Source organism: Panthera onca, chromosome A1 (genome assembly GCF_046562875.1).
Source record: "Panthera onca isolate mPanOnc1 chromosome A1, mPanOnc1 haplotype 2, whole genome shotgun sequence".
NCBI classification, from domain to species: Eukaryota; Metazoa; Chordata; class Mammalia; order Carnivora; family Felidae; genus Panthera; species Panthera onca.
The window spans coordinates 62,833,687-62,852,580 of NC_138339.1; the positions used below are offsets into that span (position 1 = coordinate 62,833,687).

The 18,894-nt window shown below is 44.2% G+C and overlaps 1 protein-coding gene across 4 annotated transcripts; it reads left to right on the forward strand.

Annotated features, from left to right (window-relative positions):
* Positions 1-14,860, forward strand: RPL26L1 (ribosomal protein L26 like 1). Of its 4 annotated transcripts, none has more exons than XM_078446884.1 (5): positions 1-83; positions 491-667; positions 7,982-8,122; positions 8,872-9,047; positions 12,989-14,860. In XM_078446884.1, the coding sequence occupies exons 2-4, from the start codon at positions 500-502 to the stop codon at positions 8,998-9,000; spliced, it is 438 nt and encodes a 145-aa protein (XP_078303010.1). In that variant the 5' UTR covers positions 1-83; positions 491-499; the 3' UTR covers positions 9,001-9,047; positions 12,989-14,860. The 4 variants fall into 4 exon arrangements, with proteins under 4 accessions (XP_078303010.1, XP_078303011.1, XP_078303008.1 ...); XM_078446885.1 differs by having other exon boundaries at positions 13,013-14,860; XM_078446882.1 differs by lacking the exon at positions 12,989-14,860 and having other exon boundaries at positions 8,872-9,236.
* Positions 14,861-18,894: the final 4,034 nt, after the last annotated feature.

Consider the following 18,894-nt stretch of genomic DNA (forward strand, 5'->3'; position numbering starts at 1 on the left):
CCGCTTCCTCTCTACGCTTGCGCGGCAAGGAAGGCCTCACTTCCGGCCTTGCGCGCGCGCCGTCTGAGCCTAACTGGTGCAAGGTGAGTAGAGAGAGGCAGGTGTTTTGTCCGAGTGAGAAGCGCTCCGCCCCATTGGATTCTTCCCCAACGTGCCGCGGGGCCGCCCGTCTCCCCAGAGATCTCTGCGTGACCTCCAAGCATGCATTCTTCTCCAGCCACCCAAACCTTCCTCTCACAGTGAGCCTCGAGGCCCCACTGCCGCCCTGTTCCCACGACTCCTCTGCTCAGGCACGCGCTCCCCACGCATGCCTTACTGTGTCACAGCCAGACCCCTCATTTGCCCCATTCTCCTCCCTCCGTCACCTTCTTCTGAGGCCATCTCCTCCCGTAGAGCACTTGCGCAGGGATGGGAGGAGTGTCCTGGATGGAGAGCGGGCCATGGTACCCGACTGAGCACCCATCACTCCTTCCCACGCCTCTTTTTGCAGACGGCCAGCATGAAGTTCAACCCCTTCGTGACCTCGGACCGCAGCAAAAACCGCAAACGCCACTTCAGTGCCCCCTCGCACGTGCGCAGGAAGATCATGTCTTCCCCGCTCTCCAAAGAGCTGCGGCAGAAGTACAACGTCCGCTCCATGCCCATCCGCAAGGACGACGAGGTCCAGGTTCGTCTCCCTCGAGCTCTGGTTATCCAGAAGCGTGTCACTCTGGTGCCGGCTTTGCCTAAGAATGCCATGTGTGCTTGGACGAGGGGGAGTCGTAGACTCCCATGCCGCCAGGCCCCTGGCAAGTAACCTTGCAGATGTGTCCACAGACCCCAGGGTGTGCCTACCCAGATTAACTGAGAGCATTCAGATACAATCGTTTAGTAATCATGATTGTTCAGGAAAATAGTATACCAGCCAAGCAAAACTTTGCTTTTCGGTTTAGTCCGTTGGCTCCAAGTTTGCCAGGCATTGCTCGTGGTGGCTCTTTGAACCAGCATCTCCAGGGGAAAGTGCTACGATAAGAGTAATTCATGTTTCAGTAACATTGGATTTAGTGGAGGCTGGGCATTTGGTGGCACTGGATTTGGCAGAGAGAACAGAGAAGCAGCAAGTCAGAAGCATGAAATTATGAAAGAGAATGACCCATGTGAGAGAGTGTAAGCCTTCTGTTCTTCCTAGAGCTTAGGATGTGTGGTTAAGAAAGGGAGCGTGGGGGATGACTGAAATAGAGGGAGTGGATTGAATATGTACGGAGCAGGTGCTGTTCTAGACCCTCTCCAATCTGATCTCTTTCTTACTACTTCATAGAAACTGTTTTTGGCTGAGATCAGTAACATGTTTATGACAAAATCCAGTGGACGCATCTTGGTCTCATCATCCTTGACTTTTTCAGCAACATTTGGGATAGGTAGCACTGCCTCACTTCTAGAAATAGTCTTTTTGGCTCCTGTGACCATTTGGGCTCAGTTTACTTCTGCCTTCTCAGACTCTTTTGCTGGCTGTTTCTCCTCTGATCTCTAAATGCTGGAGTTAGTCAGGGCCTCCTGCACCTGGTCTAACATCTCATCTTACCTACATTGTCTGCCTGGGTAATAATACCTGCTCTGAGAGCTTTAAATGTCTGTCCTATGCTAATAGTTCCCTCTTTTATATCCCAGCCCAAACCACTTTTCTGAGCATAGACCTGTAGATATGAATATCCGCTGAACATCTTTTTTTTTAATTTTTTAAAAAATTTTTTTAAACGTTTTATTTGTCTTTGAGACAGGGAGAGACAGAGCATGAACAGGGGAGGGTCAGAGAGAGGGAGACACAGAATCCGAAACAGGCTCCAGGCTCTAAGCTGTCAGCACAGAGCCCGACGCGGGGCTCGAACTCACGGACCACGAGATCATGACCTGAGCAGAAGTCAGCCACTTAACCGACTGAGCCACCCAGGCGCCCCACATCTTTTTTTTTTTTTTTTTTTTAAATCTCATAGTCGTTCCAGGGGCACCTGGGTGGCTCAATCGGTTAAGTGTCCAACTTCGGCTCAGGTCGCTCAGGTCATGACCTCACAGTTCATGAGTTGGAGCCCTGCATCGGGCTCTCTGCTGTCAGTGCAGGGCCCACTTCGGATCCTCTCCTCATCTGTTTCTCCCCCTCCTACGCTTGCACCCTCCCTCTCAAAAATAAACGCTTTAAAAACCTCATGTCGTCTCAAGCTTCTAATCTGGGAGTGCTCTTGATCAAAAAACTGTTACTGCCTCTATAATCGGATTCTCCTCCCATCTTTCACACTTCAGTAAGCAATGCTTTTTCACTTGCCTATGCCATAAACCTCTAAATTCTAATATCTCTCTCTCCCTGACCCATTTCTACTCTGTCACTTAATCTTACTGATTCTGTCTCTAAAATGTGTCTTGAATCTGATCACTTCTTTTCCATTTCCATTTCAGTTCAAGACTTCTCCAGCTTCTACTCTTAATCCTGATCAGGCGTTCTTCATAGAGGGGTATTTTTTGCAAATCAGATTCTACTTAAACCCTATCAGTGTTGCTTGATTGCTTACTATAAACCTAAAATCATTGACAAGGCCTTGTGTGACCCAGTCGTGGTCTACTCCAACGTCACCTTATTCTCTAATGCCCACCTGCTCTGTAGTTCAGACATACTGACCTTTTCAGGTCCTTAAATGCACCTTGATCTTTCCTTCCTCAGGGTCTTTTGCACCAGGATCTTTCCTTCCCCAGGGTCCCTCTGCCTGAAGTGCTCTTCCTTCTCCCCTTTACCTGACTAACCCCTCATTTTTCACTGTTACCTTAAATGTCAGTTCCTCAGAAAAGCCTTCCCAGATACTTTAACCAGTATTCTATCGTAGCATCCTCTATTTACATTTCTTTCATAACAGTGAACTCAATTTGATTTTATTTCTTTTTAAACTGAGGCATACCGGGCCCATCTGCACCCCCCAAAGGCGTGGCTGCCCCGTCGGCATCACAGGGCCACGAGCACGCGTCCTTCAGCCTGGAGTAGCTGGAGTTCATCTTCCTCCGGACTCTGTTCCTCAACAGCCACCTGTGCCAGTGCCTGTCTGTGCTCATCCCTGAGCCCAGGATCCAGGTGTGGTTCCAGAACAGGCGTGCCGGAGTCATGACATCACAGTGGGAAATCCTTTCGGCCCCAGCCAGGCTGGACCTTTTGCTCCACCACTCTGCTCATGGAACTGAAAGGAAATGATGGAAGCCCCAGCTGCCTCTTGAGATAGATGTGAACTGCCTGTCACATCCCAGCACGGTTGGAGAGGGCAATCTCTGACCCTGACTCTCAAGGTCAGAATTTTGAAACCTATTCTCTCTCTCTGAAGGCACTGATTCAAAGCTGGACTCATGGGAGGAACACATCTTTTCTGCCTTTGATAACTCTTGAGGATTCTAGGCAAGTTCAGGTTAAGCTCAGAGGAGCCATGACTAGTAGCCAAGGAGACGCTCATCAGAATACTGTCCTTTCTGGCTTCCGTGTTAAGGTCACACCCGTGTTCTCCTCATGAGGGTTTTGCCAGTTCTCTCTCACCTGTGAAGCTGCCTCACCTTTCGCCTGTGAACATTTACCCTTGCCCAGTTCTTCTTTCTCTGCGGCATGCTCCCCCGAACCCCCCTGAAGTTGTGGCGTTCATTTTGACACATGCATCTCCAAATCTGCACATTCAATTCGGTTTGTATCCCTGCTCCTTCTTGATGGTCCTCTAGTCTTTTGGGCTGGTTTTTCAGAACTCATTATCTCCACAAGAGCACTTCAGCTTGACCCAATTTCCACTTGTGCCTGACAGCTGCCGCCTTCTCACGCTTCCTCCAAGGCTTGCACGTTTAAACGTACTCTAACCCATCTCCTTCAACCTCACGCTGTGGCCAGTATTTACCACTTTTTTAAAGCAGCCTATCGTCTCTACACTCGTTTGTAGCTCCCAGGATTCTGTATCCAGATTATTTCAAGAGTCCCCTGCCTCTAGCTTCTCAACTTTTTACACATCACTCTCTTTAGAAATCTGTAGTAGCCTTCAGTTGCTATCAAATGATGAAAACCTTTTGGTTACTTTCCCAGACAACTAACCGACATGTCTGGCCAACAGGGCAGTTTTTCAGATCTTCTTATGGTCACCCCTTCACAATGTATGTCTCAGAGCTCCCCCATCCCATTTGGGCGCCAAATGAATACTTCTCTCAAAACACGTGAGATCTCTCCCCGCTCCCCCCGACCCCCTTCTGAAGCCTGAAACTTTCTGTAGTCCTAATTTTTGTGCCTGTTACTTCAGTCATCCCAGCATCCCCCTTAGCACTTACTGTTGTACTTCTGTGCCATGTTGGTGAATTACTCAGTGGTTCCACAAATGAAAGAAAAATAAATAAAACTGAGGCATAACTTACAGACAGTAAAATGCACAGGTGAGTTTGGGCACACGTAAAGCCATATAGCTGTCACCACAATTATGATCCCAGTCACTTCCCATGTGCCCTGTTCCAGTTAGTGATCATGTATTTGCGTGTTTATTAGTTAACTGCTTGCTACCTATTACATTAAGATGAGGCCAGAGAGCTTCTCTTTTTTGTTGCCTGACCTCAGTGCAGAGCCTCGCACCCACAGGGGCACAGCCACTATTTGTTGGATGGATGAAAAAAATTATTGAGCGGATGGAATTAAGACGTGAAAGAAAGAAAAGGAGGGCAGAGAAGAAGATGTGGCCATTTTTTCAGTGTCTGTGAGGTGTGAATTGTTTCCCTTGTAGATAGGACCTGAAACTCTGGTTCAATAAATGAAGAAAATCACGTCTAGGCCAGGAATCCAGGTCTGACTCCACCAGAAGAGTAAAATAGTCACAAGTGGGTCTGTTAAAACTGCCTCGTCTCTTTTGGGATCTTCCAAATTTCACATACTTTCTTTGTCTGCTCAGGACTACCTGTCCTGCTTCACAGAGGAAATTACAACTATCACCCAGGACCTTTCAGAACTCCTGTTCCAAACCCTCTAACTTACCTCCAGTTCCACCCCTGCGTCTTTGTGCTTTCCTATTGTATTGACAGAAATGTTCCTGTTTCTATCTAGAGCTGATCCACTATATTCAGTGGCCTTCCATTCTCTTAGATTCTTCTCTCCATTATCCCCTTTCTGTACAGTTTCCTTTAACTTTTCCTCCATACTTGTTCCTTTTCGTAAGCATTTAAACACATTCGTGTTTTCCTCCCTTTAAAAATAAAAAAAATTATCACTTACCTTCACATCACCCTCTAGTAGATATTCTCTGCCATCCTCTTCACAGCCAGGTTCCTTGGGACTGTTTTTCACCTTCACCTTCTCTGTGGGGAACTCATTGTCTTACTGTAAATGCCTTCAGTCTCTCTGCTCCACTGAAAGCACTCTAGCCATGATCACCAGTGACCAGCTTATTGTCACATCTTTTCCTTTATCCTTCCTGCAGTTGACCATTCCATGGCATTTGACAGTGTCTTCTTGGCTACTATAACCCCGCACTCCCCTGGTTGCCCATTCTCTGGCCACTTCAGTCTCCCTTATGAGCTCCCAAAATGTTGGCTTTTCCTTGGATTTCTGCATTCTGCCCTCATAAGACCAGCTCCCTGAACCAAATCAGGTTTCTGAATTGCCATCTCTGGATGACTCCCAGGTCTTTGTTGCTGACCCAGAATTCTTCCAGCTATTAATAGAATTCTCTACCAGAATGTCACGAGATGCCTCAAATTCAACATGTTCCCAACTAAACTTTTTTCTCCTAACATGTATTTCTTTCCGCTCTGGGAAAGGCATATCCATCCATCCAGTTGCCCAGCCAGACTCTGTACATCCATCCAGTTGTACCCAGAGGCACAACCATCCTTGCCTCTTCTCTTTTCCCTTTCCAGGCCAGTTAGTTTAGTCTTACCTTGTCCCCCTCCTCATCTAGTGTTTGTCCAGTTCTGTTTAACTGGGTGTTCCTTTGGGCTTGTTTTATTAACATCTTTTCTTGAATCTTGATGATGGTTAAGAGAGGCTATTTCATAGACTTTTCCATGTAAAAGTCTCTGGTCATAGAGAGTATGGTGGAGTTCCAGTGAGGCATGATCTTCAACCTGAAAATCACCTTGGTAAGTAAGTTGGACAATCTAAATGACATTTCAGGAGTATTAAGCTTCTCTAGTTTTTTAATACATGTGGTATTTCCTCTCTGTTTATTATCAGCATCAGCTATATCATGGCTCCTATTTAATAGGCTTGTGCCTTCAAGGAAACCATAATCTAGTTAGTTTTGAATAGCATTGGAGTGTGTGTAGTAGATTTTTAGTACATGAAAACAGCCCAAGAGATTTTACCATTTTTGTTTTTTGTGACTATAAAATATTTGGGTTAATTATAGAAATCTTGAAATTTGAAAGAAAATACTTTTTTTTTAAAGTGTTTATCTTGGGGCGCCTGGGTGGCTCAGTTGGTTAAGCGGCCGACTTCGGCTCAGGTCATGATCTCGCGGTCCGTGAGTTCGAGCCCCGCGTCGGGCTCTGTGCTGACAGCTCAGAGCCTGGAGCCTGCTTCAGATTCTGTGTCTCCCTCTCTCTGACCCTCCCCCGTTCATGCTCTGTCTCTCTCTGTCTCAAAAATAAATAAACGTTAAAAAAAAAAAAATTAAAAAAAAAAAAAAAAAAAATAAAGTGTTTATCTTGAGAGAGACAACTCAAGGGCAGACAAGCAGGGGAGGGGCAGAGAGAGAGGGAGAGAGAATCCTAAGCAGGCTCCATACCATCAGAGCAGAGCCCGATGTGGAGCCCAATCCCATGAACTGTGAGATCATGACCCTAGCCGAAATTAAGAGTCAGACACTTAACTTACTGAGCCACCCAGGCGCCCCTGGAAGAATATACATTTTTTAAAAAGCCATGTGTAATTAGGGTGTCTGGGTCAGTTAAACCGTGTTGCACAACAGGTTATATTCACTCCTGGCTCAGTCAGTTGAGTGTCCAACTTTTGATTTCATCTCAGGTCATGATCCCAGGGTCATGGGATCAAGCCCTTCTGAGCATGGAGCCTGCTTAGGATTCAGTCTTTCTTTCTCTCTCTCTCTCTCTCTCTCTCTCTCTCAAATAGAAAAGAAAAAAGATCATCTGTAATCCTATGTTGGCCTAATGGCAACAATTATTAACATTTGGATATATTTCTATCCCATTGTGTTATATGCCATATATATGAAACATGTAAGATTCAGACTATATTTCATATAAAGCTTTGTTTTCTTTTTTTTTCCTAAAGGTCATATCTTGAGCATTTTGCTCGGTGAAAAATTATTCTTTGAAAACATGGATTTTAGGGGCACCTGGTGGCTTAGTCAGTTAAGTGTCCGATTTTGGCTCAGGTCATGATCTTTCACAGGTGGTGAGTTCAAGCCCACATACAGCTTTGTGCTGTCACCATAGAGCCTGCTTTGGATCCTCTGTCTCCCTCTCTCTCTGCCTCCCCTCTCCCCCGACCTTGCTCACGTGCACACATTCTCTTCCTCTCTCTCAAAAGTAAATAAAACATTAAAAAAAAAAAAAGAACATGGGATTTTAAATGGTCGCATAAGAATCTCAGGATGCTATCTTTAACCATTCTTCTCCATTTAGGTCTTGAGAGTGATTATCTTTTTTCTTAAACTTATTTTTATTTAACTGAGATATAATTGATATATAAGATTGTGTTAGTTGTGGGTGTATAGTGATTTACCTTTTTACTCTCCGGACTAGTTCTGTGATAGCCATTCTAGTTCAAGGAATTTTTTGTTTTCAGATAAGAAAAAAATTCAAGTGAATTTTCACCTGACTTGGAACAACACAGAGCAGATTTATACCCCCAAAAAAGCTGACTCTCAACTGCCAGGGTTAATCTGCTTTGTACAAAAAGTTGTATGTTAGTCTGTGTGTTCCTGATAATTAATTTCCTCACGGTGATGTTCATGCATGAGAATGGGGGAAAATTCTCTTCTGTATTTTCTCTTAGGTGGTTCGAGGACACTACAAAGGTCAGCAAATAGGCAAGGTAGTCCAGGTGTACAGAAAAAAATATGTCATCTACATCGAGCGAGTGCAGCGTGAGAAGGCTAATGGTACAACTGTTCATGTGGGCATTCACCCCAGCAAGGTATGGCGGGACTGAGTGGCGGTAGTGGCTGGGTAGTGTAGCTTAGTGCTGTTGTAAGTTCTCAGTGTGTTGGTAGTGTCTACTCAGGTGGCCCAGGCAAGGACTTCTAGAGGGAGGTGGGGCAGGCTTGATTGATTCACTGGCTTAGTCATCGAGGATCCGTATTGTTTTCTTACCGTTTTATCATCCTCAGTGAAGGCTCTGCCTTTCAGCAGGTTGCAGGAGGGTTCCAGGCATCCCTCTCCTACTAGATAACATCCAGAGGGAGGAGAGGGAAGGAATGTCTCTTCCTGTGGCCCTCACACCCACCTGGCGGAATATGCTGTTCCTCATTTGCACTCCATTCCATGCACTGTATTGTAGGGTCTTTCTCCTCCAGAGTTTCAGATGAGGGCAGGATGGTTGCGGTCTTACTTATCCTTACGATGTCTATTGCCTACTAGCTGGTGGGAATGCTTTTTTAAGCAATGCGCTTTTTAAACGATGTTTTTTAAGCAATGCGTTTTGCTGGCCAAAGGATGATAAACAAACCAGAAACATGTTGGTAGTATAATTTGTTTGTCCCAGCCCAAATGATAGTTGATATCACTAAACTAACTAGTCTCATAGATCCTCAGGAGTTGGGCGGCGGAAGGAACCAAACTGCTATTGTTGGGAAAAGTTCTGCTGTACAGAATAATTACATGGTTATAAATCCTTTCCACTTAAAAAAATAAATAAATAAAGATTTATTTTCTCGCTCCTAACAGGTAGTTATCACCAGGCTAAAACTGGACAAAGACCGGAAAAAAATTCTTGAACGCAAAGCCAAGTCTCGACAAGTTGGAAAAGAGAAAGGCAAATATAAGGAAGAACTTATTGAGAAAATGCAGGAGTGAATATAACCTGTTACGCAACCACGGTTTAACTGTAGATTTTTAGTCTGGTGTGTATTCCTTTGAAACTTTTCAAGATGTCTGTCAAACGTTTCCTTCCTGTTTTGTTGTTGATAATGTAGCTTTGTAAATCTGCTTTTGCTGTTTTGATTAATAATTTTATGAATAATCGTTGAAAATGTCTCCTAATTGCAGAGGGAATTTGCATTGTTTTGTAGATAAAATCCATCTTACTATGAGTTCCTTGATGCCATTCTTTCATGTGTTTATCACGTACGGAGCAGCAAAATAGCAGTGGTAGGATGGCTGTGCTCCTGCCTGGACCCTCATGCTGATGGGGTGGACAGGACAGGGCTCTCGTCCCTAATTCAGGGGTGTGTCCCACTCAGTGATGGTCATTACGTGAGCTGGCACATACAGGACTGAGCTCACTCAGTGGCTGGTGCTGCTTTGCACGCTTATGTCTCAGGTCTCGATGGATTGCCCTTTGGCCAGCTTTCTGTCCCTCGTGCTCCAACCAAGCCAAATGGCATGCAGCTCCCTGACCAAGCTGCCCTTCCCAAGGTCTTGACTTTGTAAGTGTATTTCCAAGTAACTGAAGTGTCCTTCCTCTCTCCTGGGGCTAACTCAGGAAACTGACGACAGCCTGTAGGCAAGATGTGGCTCACAGATTATGTTTGTCCTTCTATTGTTCTCATGATTTCTTAGAAGCCAAGTTCTAACACTTAAAACTTGAGACATTCCACAGAGAAATCTGGATCTTGCTTCATCTGGTTGCATGGGGCCCTGATCCTGCATAGCGTCATTTGTGTGGAGCCCGGGGCTGGCTGCTCTATCCAGTCTGCTCTGCCCATGTGCCCAATTTGCCTGGCCCCCACTGGCATCTGCGTTTTACACTCCAGGTCTAACTGCAACCAAACTAATATGAGTTCATTCCTTGGTGAGTTACACATAGAGACTATACCAGGTGGAGTTGTGGTTTTGATTTTTGTTATTTGTTATTTGGTTTTTGGTTTTTTTTTTTTTTTTTAGAGAGAAATTGAAAATTTTAAGCAGGCTCCATGCTCAGTGCAGAGCCCAATGCGGGGCTCGATCCCACAGCCCTGGGATCATGACCTGAGCCAAAATCAAGAGTCCAGACGCTCAATCGATTGAGCCACCCAGGCGTCCCAAGGTGGAATTGTTGTACAACAGAAACTTATTTGCAGCAAATAAGGAAATCACTTTGAAATATGTGACCCCCTGAGTAGGGGTGAATGGGTTTCTTTCATTTAGGGTTAGGATGGATATTCAGAAAAGGGAGTTTCAGTCATTATTATAGGTAGAGGTGGGTATAAGGTCATACACTTGTCTTAAGGAAACCTGCTGATTTAGCATTGTCTGTTGTGTTAATGAAGTTTGTTTCTGCCGTGGGTGAAGATTTTAACATTCTAATGAAGCAGAGGTAACTGTTGGACCTGGGGAAGGGGTTATGGGCCTGCTGAAGAGCCATAAACTGGATTGGGTCTTGGGCTCCTTATCTTGGGGAAGCAGTGAAAGGCCTTGCTTACTTTTGAAACAGCCCTGGGAGTTTTACCACTGATTCATTATCTCTGATATGGTTAGGCTACTTCCTGGCCTAGTTCAATCTGTTGTTAGTTTTTGCATTCTCATTCTTCCCTTAAAGTCCTTAGCTATTGAGTTTTTTGCATTTCTTTGTAATTCTGACACCTTGTAAGTTCTACAAGAAGTGTGCTAGAGCAAGAAGAGATGCTTGGGGGCACCTGGGTGGCTCAGTGGGTTAAGTGTCCAACTTTGGCTCAGGTCAGGATCTCATGGTTTGTGAGTTCAAGTCTCGAATTAGGCTCTCTGCTGTCAGCACAGAGCTTGCTTGGATCTTCTGTCCCCCTCTTTCTCTGCCCCTCCCCTGCTCAGGCTTTCTCTCTCAAAAATAAATAAATATTAAAAAAAGAAGAAGAAGAAGAAGAGCTGGTTAGGCATATATCATAGAAAATAGTTGGGACCTAAAATGACTTTTCTTTTCTTTTCTTTTCGTTTCGTTTCGTTTCGTTTCGTTTCGTTTCGTTTCATTTTGTTTCGTTTATTTATTTTGAGAGAGAGAGCAAGGGAGGGGCAGAGAAGGGAGAGAGAGAATCCCAAGCAGGCGCTGTGGTTTCAGCACAGAGCTCAACACAAGCTCAAACTCACAAACAGTGAGATCATGACCTGAGCTGAATTCAAGAGCTGGATGCTTAACCGACAGCCACCCAGGCACCCCTAAAATGACTTCTCTTTCTTTTTCTGGGCACCCCTAACTCTTTCTGCTTACATAACTTCTAGTTACTCTTCAAGATTTAGCACCAGATCCATCTCTAAAATCCTCCCTTGCTTCTGTGAAAAATTATTGATTAAAATGCATGATAAAAATGCATAAAATGATAAAATGCCTCTAGTGATACATGGCTGGACACATTGAGTTTCTTAGTAAATGTTGATTGAGTCCATTATTTCCCATTTTGAATGATGAAAAATGAGCTCAGATTAATTGTCCAGATCCCAGAGAATGTAAGAGATGGAGTTAGTATTTGAACCCAGACCTCACTGCGTCAGAGACCACTCACATCCCACTTCAAGCCATCCATCCCTGGTGGTCATTTTTTCACCCTGTCATTTTTCACTCCCTTTCCCAGAGTCTGACAAGAGACTAGACATCAGTGTACGAGGGAGAAGAAGCTATACATTTATAGCAGTAGTGCTGCCTGGTGGGAAAAGCATTGTCACCATTTCTCCACGGGACAGTCCATAAGCTTTTGAGCAAGTTACTTAGCTCTGTGCTTCCATTTTCCCGGTAGTGAAGCATCATAGTTAATACTTGCACTGCCTTCCCGCCTCATGGAAAATGGCAGGATCAAATAGGCTCTTTCTGAGGACCCTGAAAGCTGTGAGTGTACAAATGCTAATATTGTTTGTTGTTATTGTTGTTTTACCGTATTTCCAATCTAAGATTTGCTTTGCACCGAAAGAGGTAATGATTTTTTTACCAAACAAGTCCGTGGAAGCGGAAGCACAAACCACAAAATTCAGTATGCATTCTCTGACTCAGGCATTGATTTAAGAGTAGGCAGAATGGGGGCGCCTGGGTGGCGCAGTCGGTTAAGCGTCCGACTTCAGCCAGGTCACGATCTCACGGTCCGTGAGTTCGAGCCCCGCGTCAGGCTCTGGGCTGATGGCTCGGAGCCTGGAGCCTGTTTCCGATTCTGTGTCTCCCTCTCTCTCTGTCCCTCCCCCGTTCATGCTCTGTCTCTCTCTGTCCCAAAAATAAAAAAATAAACGTTGAAAAAAAAAAATTAAAAAAAAAAAAAAAAAAAAAAAGAGTAGGCAGAATGATACTTGTCTTGGCTCTGAAGCCAGAGAGATTTGTATTCAAATCCTGCTCTGGTTTTTGGGCAGCCATTTGTATGAGCTTGTTTCCACGTATAGGTGAGAAGCTAAAAATGTTTCTCTTTGTGAAAATGCTTTATCAGACGTGAAAACTAAAGTAGTGGTCCACCAGATTCTTCTGCCCTTAGGAGTCACTTGGATGCTTACTAATAGTTTCTACCCCTTTGCTGGGAGGTTCCGTGATGCAGTAAGAATGGAGAGAGACCTCTTCAGGTCTTATGTGAATGTGTATTTCTGAGGTGGCTCTTGTGTGATATTTACAACCAGTTAACTCGGGATTGTGGATTAGGATACGTGTAAAGTATATATATACACACAGCACATAAAATAGAGTAGGTGCCTCATACATGGCAGCTATGTTACCATTAGTAGTCTAGTGAGATCTGTAGTTTTTTCCGAATTTGAGTTTTGTCTTTATTCTCAAACAACACATGATTTAGTACCCAGAAGTTGCATAAAAGTAAGATTCCATACTAGATTATAGCACGGACGACATATTCTGATACCTGGTCTGGGCCCTAGGCTCCAGCCTTAATTCTCATCAATAAACTTAAGTGATGATGTTTCCTAGGAGTCGGTCTTTGCTTGTTTTCAGCAACCTGTTCACTACAAATGACGGACCAGAGCTTTGAGAGTGGTCATTCCCACCACCGCCAGCCCCCCACGGGCAACCAGATCATGCCAGAATGCTTGTATTGAGCCATGTGAGTAATAGTGCATGGTGAAGAGCAGGAGCTCAGCATCACATGTGAGTTCTAATCCCAGTGCTGTCAGTTCCCAGCTGTGCGCCCTTGGGCAAATTGCTCAACCTCTGGGCCTCAGTGTTGTCATTTACAAGATGGAAGTAAAAAGTGCCCACTTCATTGAGTTGTCAGGCTTAATACCCGAGATACCACGTGTAGAGCACAGAGAGCTCAGCAAACTTTACCTTTTCTTTTAAATTTTTTTTTTCAACGTTTTTTATTTATTTTTGGGACAGAGAGAGACAGAGCATGAACAGGGGAGGGGCAGAGAGAGAGGGAGACACAGAATCGGAAACAGGCTCCAGGCTCCGAGCCATCAGCCCAGAGCCTGACGCGGGTCTCAAACTCACGGACCGCGAGATCGTGACCTGGCTGAAGTCGGACGCTAACCGACTGCGCCACCCAGGCGCCCCTAGCTTTTCTTTTAAAGGAGATAGGCAGTAGGTTTGTTTGTAGGAGCTGAGGGAAAACGTTTTCTCAGGGGAGCTCAGATAAATGCTGGTTGGTTTGGTTGTTTTGTTTTTAAGATTTTATTTTTAAGTAATTTCTATAACCAACGTGGGGCTCAAACTTAACCATCCTGAAGTTGACAGTCACATGCTCTACCAACTGAGCCAGCCAGGTGCTCCAAATGCTGGTTCTTGAATGGAGGGGAGATGTACGGGCAGTAATGTGTTTTGGCTGCTGCAGGAAATGGGGACTGGAGAATGCCACATGGGTGGGCCTGCCTATCAAGGTTCAGGCCCAAGGATTTTAGCGTGTTTCCTGGAATGACTTTGAATTAAGCAGTTTCCTACCGACCTCATTATGCAGATGTCCATTCACTTGAGTGAGTCCCCTGTGCTATTTTGGGAAGCCTCCAAACTTTTTTTGTTAAATGTTTTATTTATTTTTGAGAGAAAGAGAGGCAAAAGTACAAGCTGGGAAGGGGCAGAGAGAAAGGGAGACACAGGATATGAGCAGGCTCTAGGCTCTGAACTGTCTACACAGAGCCTGATGTGGGGTTTGAACTCACGAACCGTGAGATGACCTGAGCTGAAGTGGATGCTTAACTGATTGGTCCCCCCAGGTGCCCCAATGGATGCCTCCAAACTTTTAAACTTCAGATAACTGCTTCCGAATGTCTGTTTTCATACTGCATTCTGGCATGTTCAGCTACAGAGCTCTTAGTGTGAGTTGGGCAGGCAAGGAATTGAAAATTCTGGGAACCAGACAATTCTACTCACCGAGACTCTACCGTCCTCTGTTGATACTACAGACTGAGCAGTTCCCATCTGACAGCGTGTGTCTTTTTTCATTGTTCTGTTATATTAGGTTTTTTTTTTAAGAAGTAATTCTTACATATGGTGTAACATTAGATGATAACACAAGGCATGCAGTGAAAAAGTTAAGTTTCCTTGTCACCTTGGTTCTCGGTTACTCAGTTCTCTCCAGAAGCAGTCACTGTTTCCAGTTTCTTTTGTATTTTTCCAGAAATATTTTGTGCATATATGATTGGGCGCTTATTAAAAGTCTGTGGGGCATCTGGATGGTTCAGTCGTTTAGGCATCCGACTTCAGCTCAGGTCATGATCCCACGACTCGTGAGTTTGAGCCTTGCGTTGGGCTCTGTGCTGACACCTCCGAGCCTGGAACCTGCTTTGGATTCTGTGTCTCCTCTCTTTCTGCCCTTCCCCCACTCAAGCCCTGCCTCCCTCTCTCTCTCTCTCAAAAGGAAACATTAAAAAAAAAGAAGTCTGATCTATGAAGAAGTCTTCTTGAGAAAGACAGATCATCCAAATGTAAATAGCTCTATACTATAAGGTTGATTTACTGTTTGAACACATAATTACAATATAAACATGCACAAATATTAAGTAAGATATTTGGCTGAGGCACCTGGGTGGCTCCTTTAAGCATCCGACTTTGGCTCAGGTCATGATTTCATGGTTTGTGACTTACAGCCCTGCATCTGGCTCTCTGCTATCAGCTCGGAACCCGCTTCAGATCCTCTGTCTCCCTCTCTCTCTGCCCCTTCCCTGCTCACACGCTTTCTTTTTCTCTCTCTCAAAAATAAATGATCATTCATAAACATATATTCTTTGGTCTTCAGAAATAACTAAGTGCACCTGGTTGGCTTGGTCAGTGGAGCTTTTGACTTGATCTCAGGGTTTGAGTTTGATTCCCACGATGGGTGTAGAGATTCCTTAAAATTTTGTGGGGCACCTGGATGGCTCAGTCAGTTGAGTGTCCAACTTCGGCTCAGGTCATGATCTCATGATTCTTGAGTTCAAGCCCCACATCCGGCTTGCTGCTGTCCATGCAAAGCCTGCTTCAGATCCTCTGTCCCCCTCTCCTTCTCTGGCCCTTCCCCTCATGTTCTCTCTCCCAAAAATAAATAAAAAACATTTAAAATAAAACTCTAAAAAGAAATAACTAAGTCAACCACATCCTCGCCTACCCCTAGCTGGAGAGCCACTAATTCTAAAATAGGGTTTTCACAGTTCTCACTTAGGAATTAGATGTCTCTGTCTTGTTAAGCTGTGTAGAATTCAGGGTTTTTGGGTTGACTTACTGTCTGAAATTGGAGAAGCAGTATGGCTTAGTGGGATGAACAGAAGCTATAAAGACTTCTATTCAGATCCCAGTTCTGTCACTTAAAACAGACTTTGGGCACGTTACAGATCTAAGCCTCTCTTTGCTAATATGTAAAATGGGTTTAATAAGGTCCATAAGGTGCTATGACTATTGAATGACAGGTAATTCAAAGCACCTAGTTCAGTGGCATATGGCTGCCACTCAAGAAACCTGTCATCAGTGGTGGCTGCCCACACATATGTGCTGAGCAAATGAACTGTGAAGCATGTTGGGGCTTTCAGCTCCTCCAGTAACCTCCAAGCTTCCAGATCAGGAAAGGAACTTTATGACTGCATGGCTTTGTGACTCTGCGTGCCTGTTTTTATTTACAGGGTCGAGTTTAGGAAAAGGGATCCTCGGGGTTGCACTAGAGCGTTTTAGTCAGCTCTTGTTTACTTTATCCTTTTGGGATTGTCTTGGAGGTTTTTCCTTTAGCAGTTGATCTCAGACTTTTTGGTCTCAATATACCTGCTTACACATTAAAAAAAAATTATTTATTTTGAGGGATGGGGAGGGAGCACGAGGGGGGTGAGGGGCAGAAAAAAGAGAGGGAGAGAGAATCCCAAGCAGGCTCCTTGATGTCTGATGTGGGGCTTGATCTCGTGAACCATGAGATCATGACCTGAGCTGAAATCAAGAGTTGGACACTTAGCCTGTTTATGCATTTAAATACCTGTTACACATCTAAAAATTATTGTGGGGGGCATCTGGGTGGCTCAGTCAGTTAAGCATCTGACTTTGGCTCAGATCACAATCTCAAGATTTGTGAGTTCACGCCCGGCATTGGACTCTTTGCTGTCAGTGCAGAGCCTGCTTCGGATCCTCTGTCTCCCTCTCTCTCTCCCATCCACCCCCATCTGAAAAAAAAAAAAAAAAAATTATTGTGGACCCCAAATCTTACTTATATATGAGTTATGTCATATTATTTACTACATTATAAATTAGAACAGAAATTTAACATATTTTAGATTCATTTTAAAATAACAATAATAAACATAAAATGTTAAATAACATTTTTATGGAAAATCTTTTCCAAAGCAAAATCTGAAAATGTGGGAAGAGTGACATTGTGTTGCATTTTTGCAAAATTCCTTAATGTCTGGCTCAGTGCAAGACAAATGGATTCTTAACAATGCTTCTGCATTCAATGTGTTGCAACATGTTTTGGGTAAAGCACAGGAAGAAAATTGAGCTTCACACAGATTGGAGAATAGAGAGGCCCTTGCACGTCTCCTGGGAGAGTCTCAGGGACTTCCCTGGGGTCCATGGACTATACTGACTTATTTCCAGAAGTAGAGTTTTAAGTGCCTTGAAGGCAGAGAGTATTTCTTCATTTGGTGGGTCACTGAATCTTAGTTCCTGGCCTTCGATACCACTTTTTATCTAAAGTGGGTGATAAAATGTGTTTGACAGATTGACTGATAGAGGGAGCTATTGGCCAATGCTAGCCCACAACTGTAATACCAAGATTAAGGAATTTTCTCATTTCACAGAGCGTGAAACAGATTTAAACAAAACTGGTGTCTGAAGAGCCACATCCCTGTGCTTCCCAACACCTGCTTTTTAAAGAAGTTGCCAAGAGGGTGAGGCAAAGACTAGACTTAATGTTGGGGCGCCTGGGTGGCTCAGTCAGTTGAGCGTCCAACTTCAGCCAGGTCATGATCTCACGGCTCCTGAGTTGGAGCCCGGCGTCAGGCTCTGTGCTGACAGCTCGCAGAGCCTGGAGCCTGCTCTGGATTCTGTGTCTCCCTCTCTCTCTGCCCCTGACCCACTCAAGTTCTGTCTCTGTCTCTCTCAAAAAGAAATAAACATTTAAAAAAAAAAAAAAAAAGATTAGACTTAGTGGGATCAACTTAGAAAATATTTGCCTTTATTTAAGAAACAGGAGTGGGAGAGAGCCAAAGCATAAGAGACTGTTAAAAACTGAGAACAAACTGAGGGTTGATGGGGGGTGGGAGGGAGGGGAGGGGGTGGGTGATGGGTATTGAGGAGGGCACCTTTTGGGATGAGCACTGGGTGTTGTATGGAAACCAATTTGACAATAAATTTCATATATTAAAAAAAAAAACAAAAAAAAAACAGGAAAAACCCACAATAGCTAAAAAGTGGAAGCAACTCACATGTCCATCTTCAAATGAATGGAGAAACAAAATGTGGCAAAGACACACAGTAGAATGTTATCCTTAAAAAGGAAGGAAATTCCAACACATGCTACAGCATGGCTTAAGCTTGAGGACACTGTGGTAAGTGAACCAAGACCATCACAAAAAGAAAAATACTGTATGATTCCACTTATATCAGGTATCTAGAGTAGTCAAATTTACAGAAACAAGGTAGAATGGTGGTTGCCAATGACTGGGGGAAGGGAGAATGGGGAGTTGTTAAGTGGGTATGAAAAAGTTCTGGAGGTTGGGTACACAGCAATGTGAATATACTTAATGCTACTGGGCTTTACCCTCCATGGTTAGGAGGGTGAATTGTATGTATATTTTACCACGATTAAAAATAAATTAAGAAAAAAATCTGAAGAAAGCAGTAAACTTTTTTCTCTAATTTAGTTATGGCTGACGTCACCCTTAAACTACTCAGTTCAGTTATACAAAGTGTTTATTGAGCACATCCTACATATAAGTACTCCTGAGGAGCAACCATCAGTTAAACATCAGTTTAACTCCTCAAGAAGGAGTTTGCCCTCTACTAGAGTGTTGGTTAAGATACACGGCCACAAAAGAAACACTAATAGAATGAAATAGATCTCGGAGAAGGCAGTGCTTGGACTGGAACTTAAGGACAACAGAGTTTCTAACTAGCATGTTTTCCGGGAGCAGTATATACACAACGATGACCTAGTTTCCCATATTACTGGTCAGATCAAAAGCTTGGAATCGTGTTTGAAGAGTTGGTACAGATGTTAAAGATTATTGGTCCAACTTCCTATTTAATCCAAGAATCTATTCTGCTAAGTGAAGAAAGAAATCAGGAGGTAATTCGAGGTAAGAAAACGTGGCTAGTGCAGGGAAACGGTGGTCCACGATAAAAATACACTGGATTTAGGGAGGGGCGGAGTCCGGCGCGCGGGTCACGTGGGGGCGCGGGAGGCGGGTCTGTGTGCGCGCTGG

Excerpts from the sequence above, each read along its gene's own strand:
- RPL26L1 (XM_078446884.1), top strand. The coding sequence starts at position 500 with ATGAAGTTCAACCCCTTCGTGACCTCGGACCGCAGCAAAAACCGCAAA. Across the intron at positions 668-7,981 it reads GCAAGGACGACGAGGTCCAG|GTGGTTCGAGGACACTACAA; the intron begins GTTCGTCTCCCT and ends ATTTTCTCTTAG. Across the intron at positions 8,123-8,871 it reads TGGGCATTCACCCCAGCAAG|GTAGTTATCACCAGGCTAAA; the intron begins GTATGGCGGGAC and ends CGCTCCTAACAG.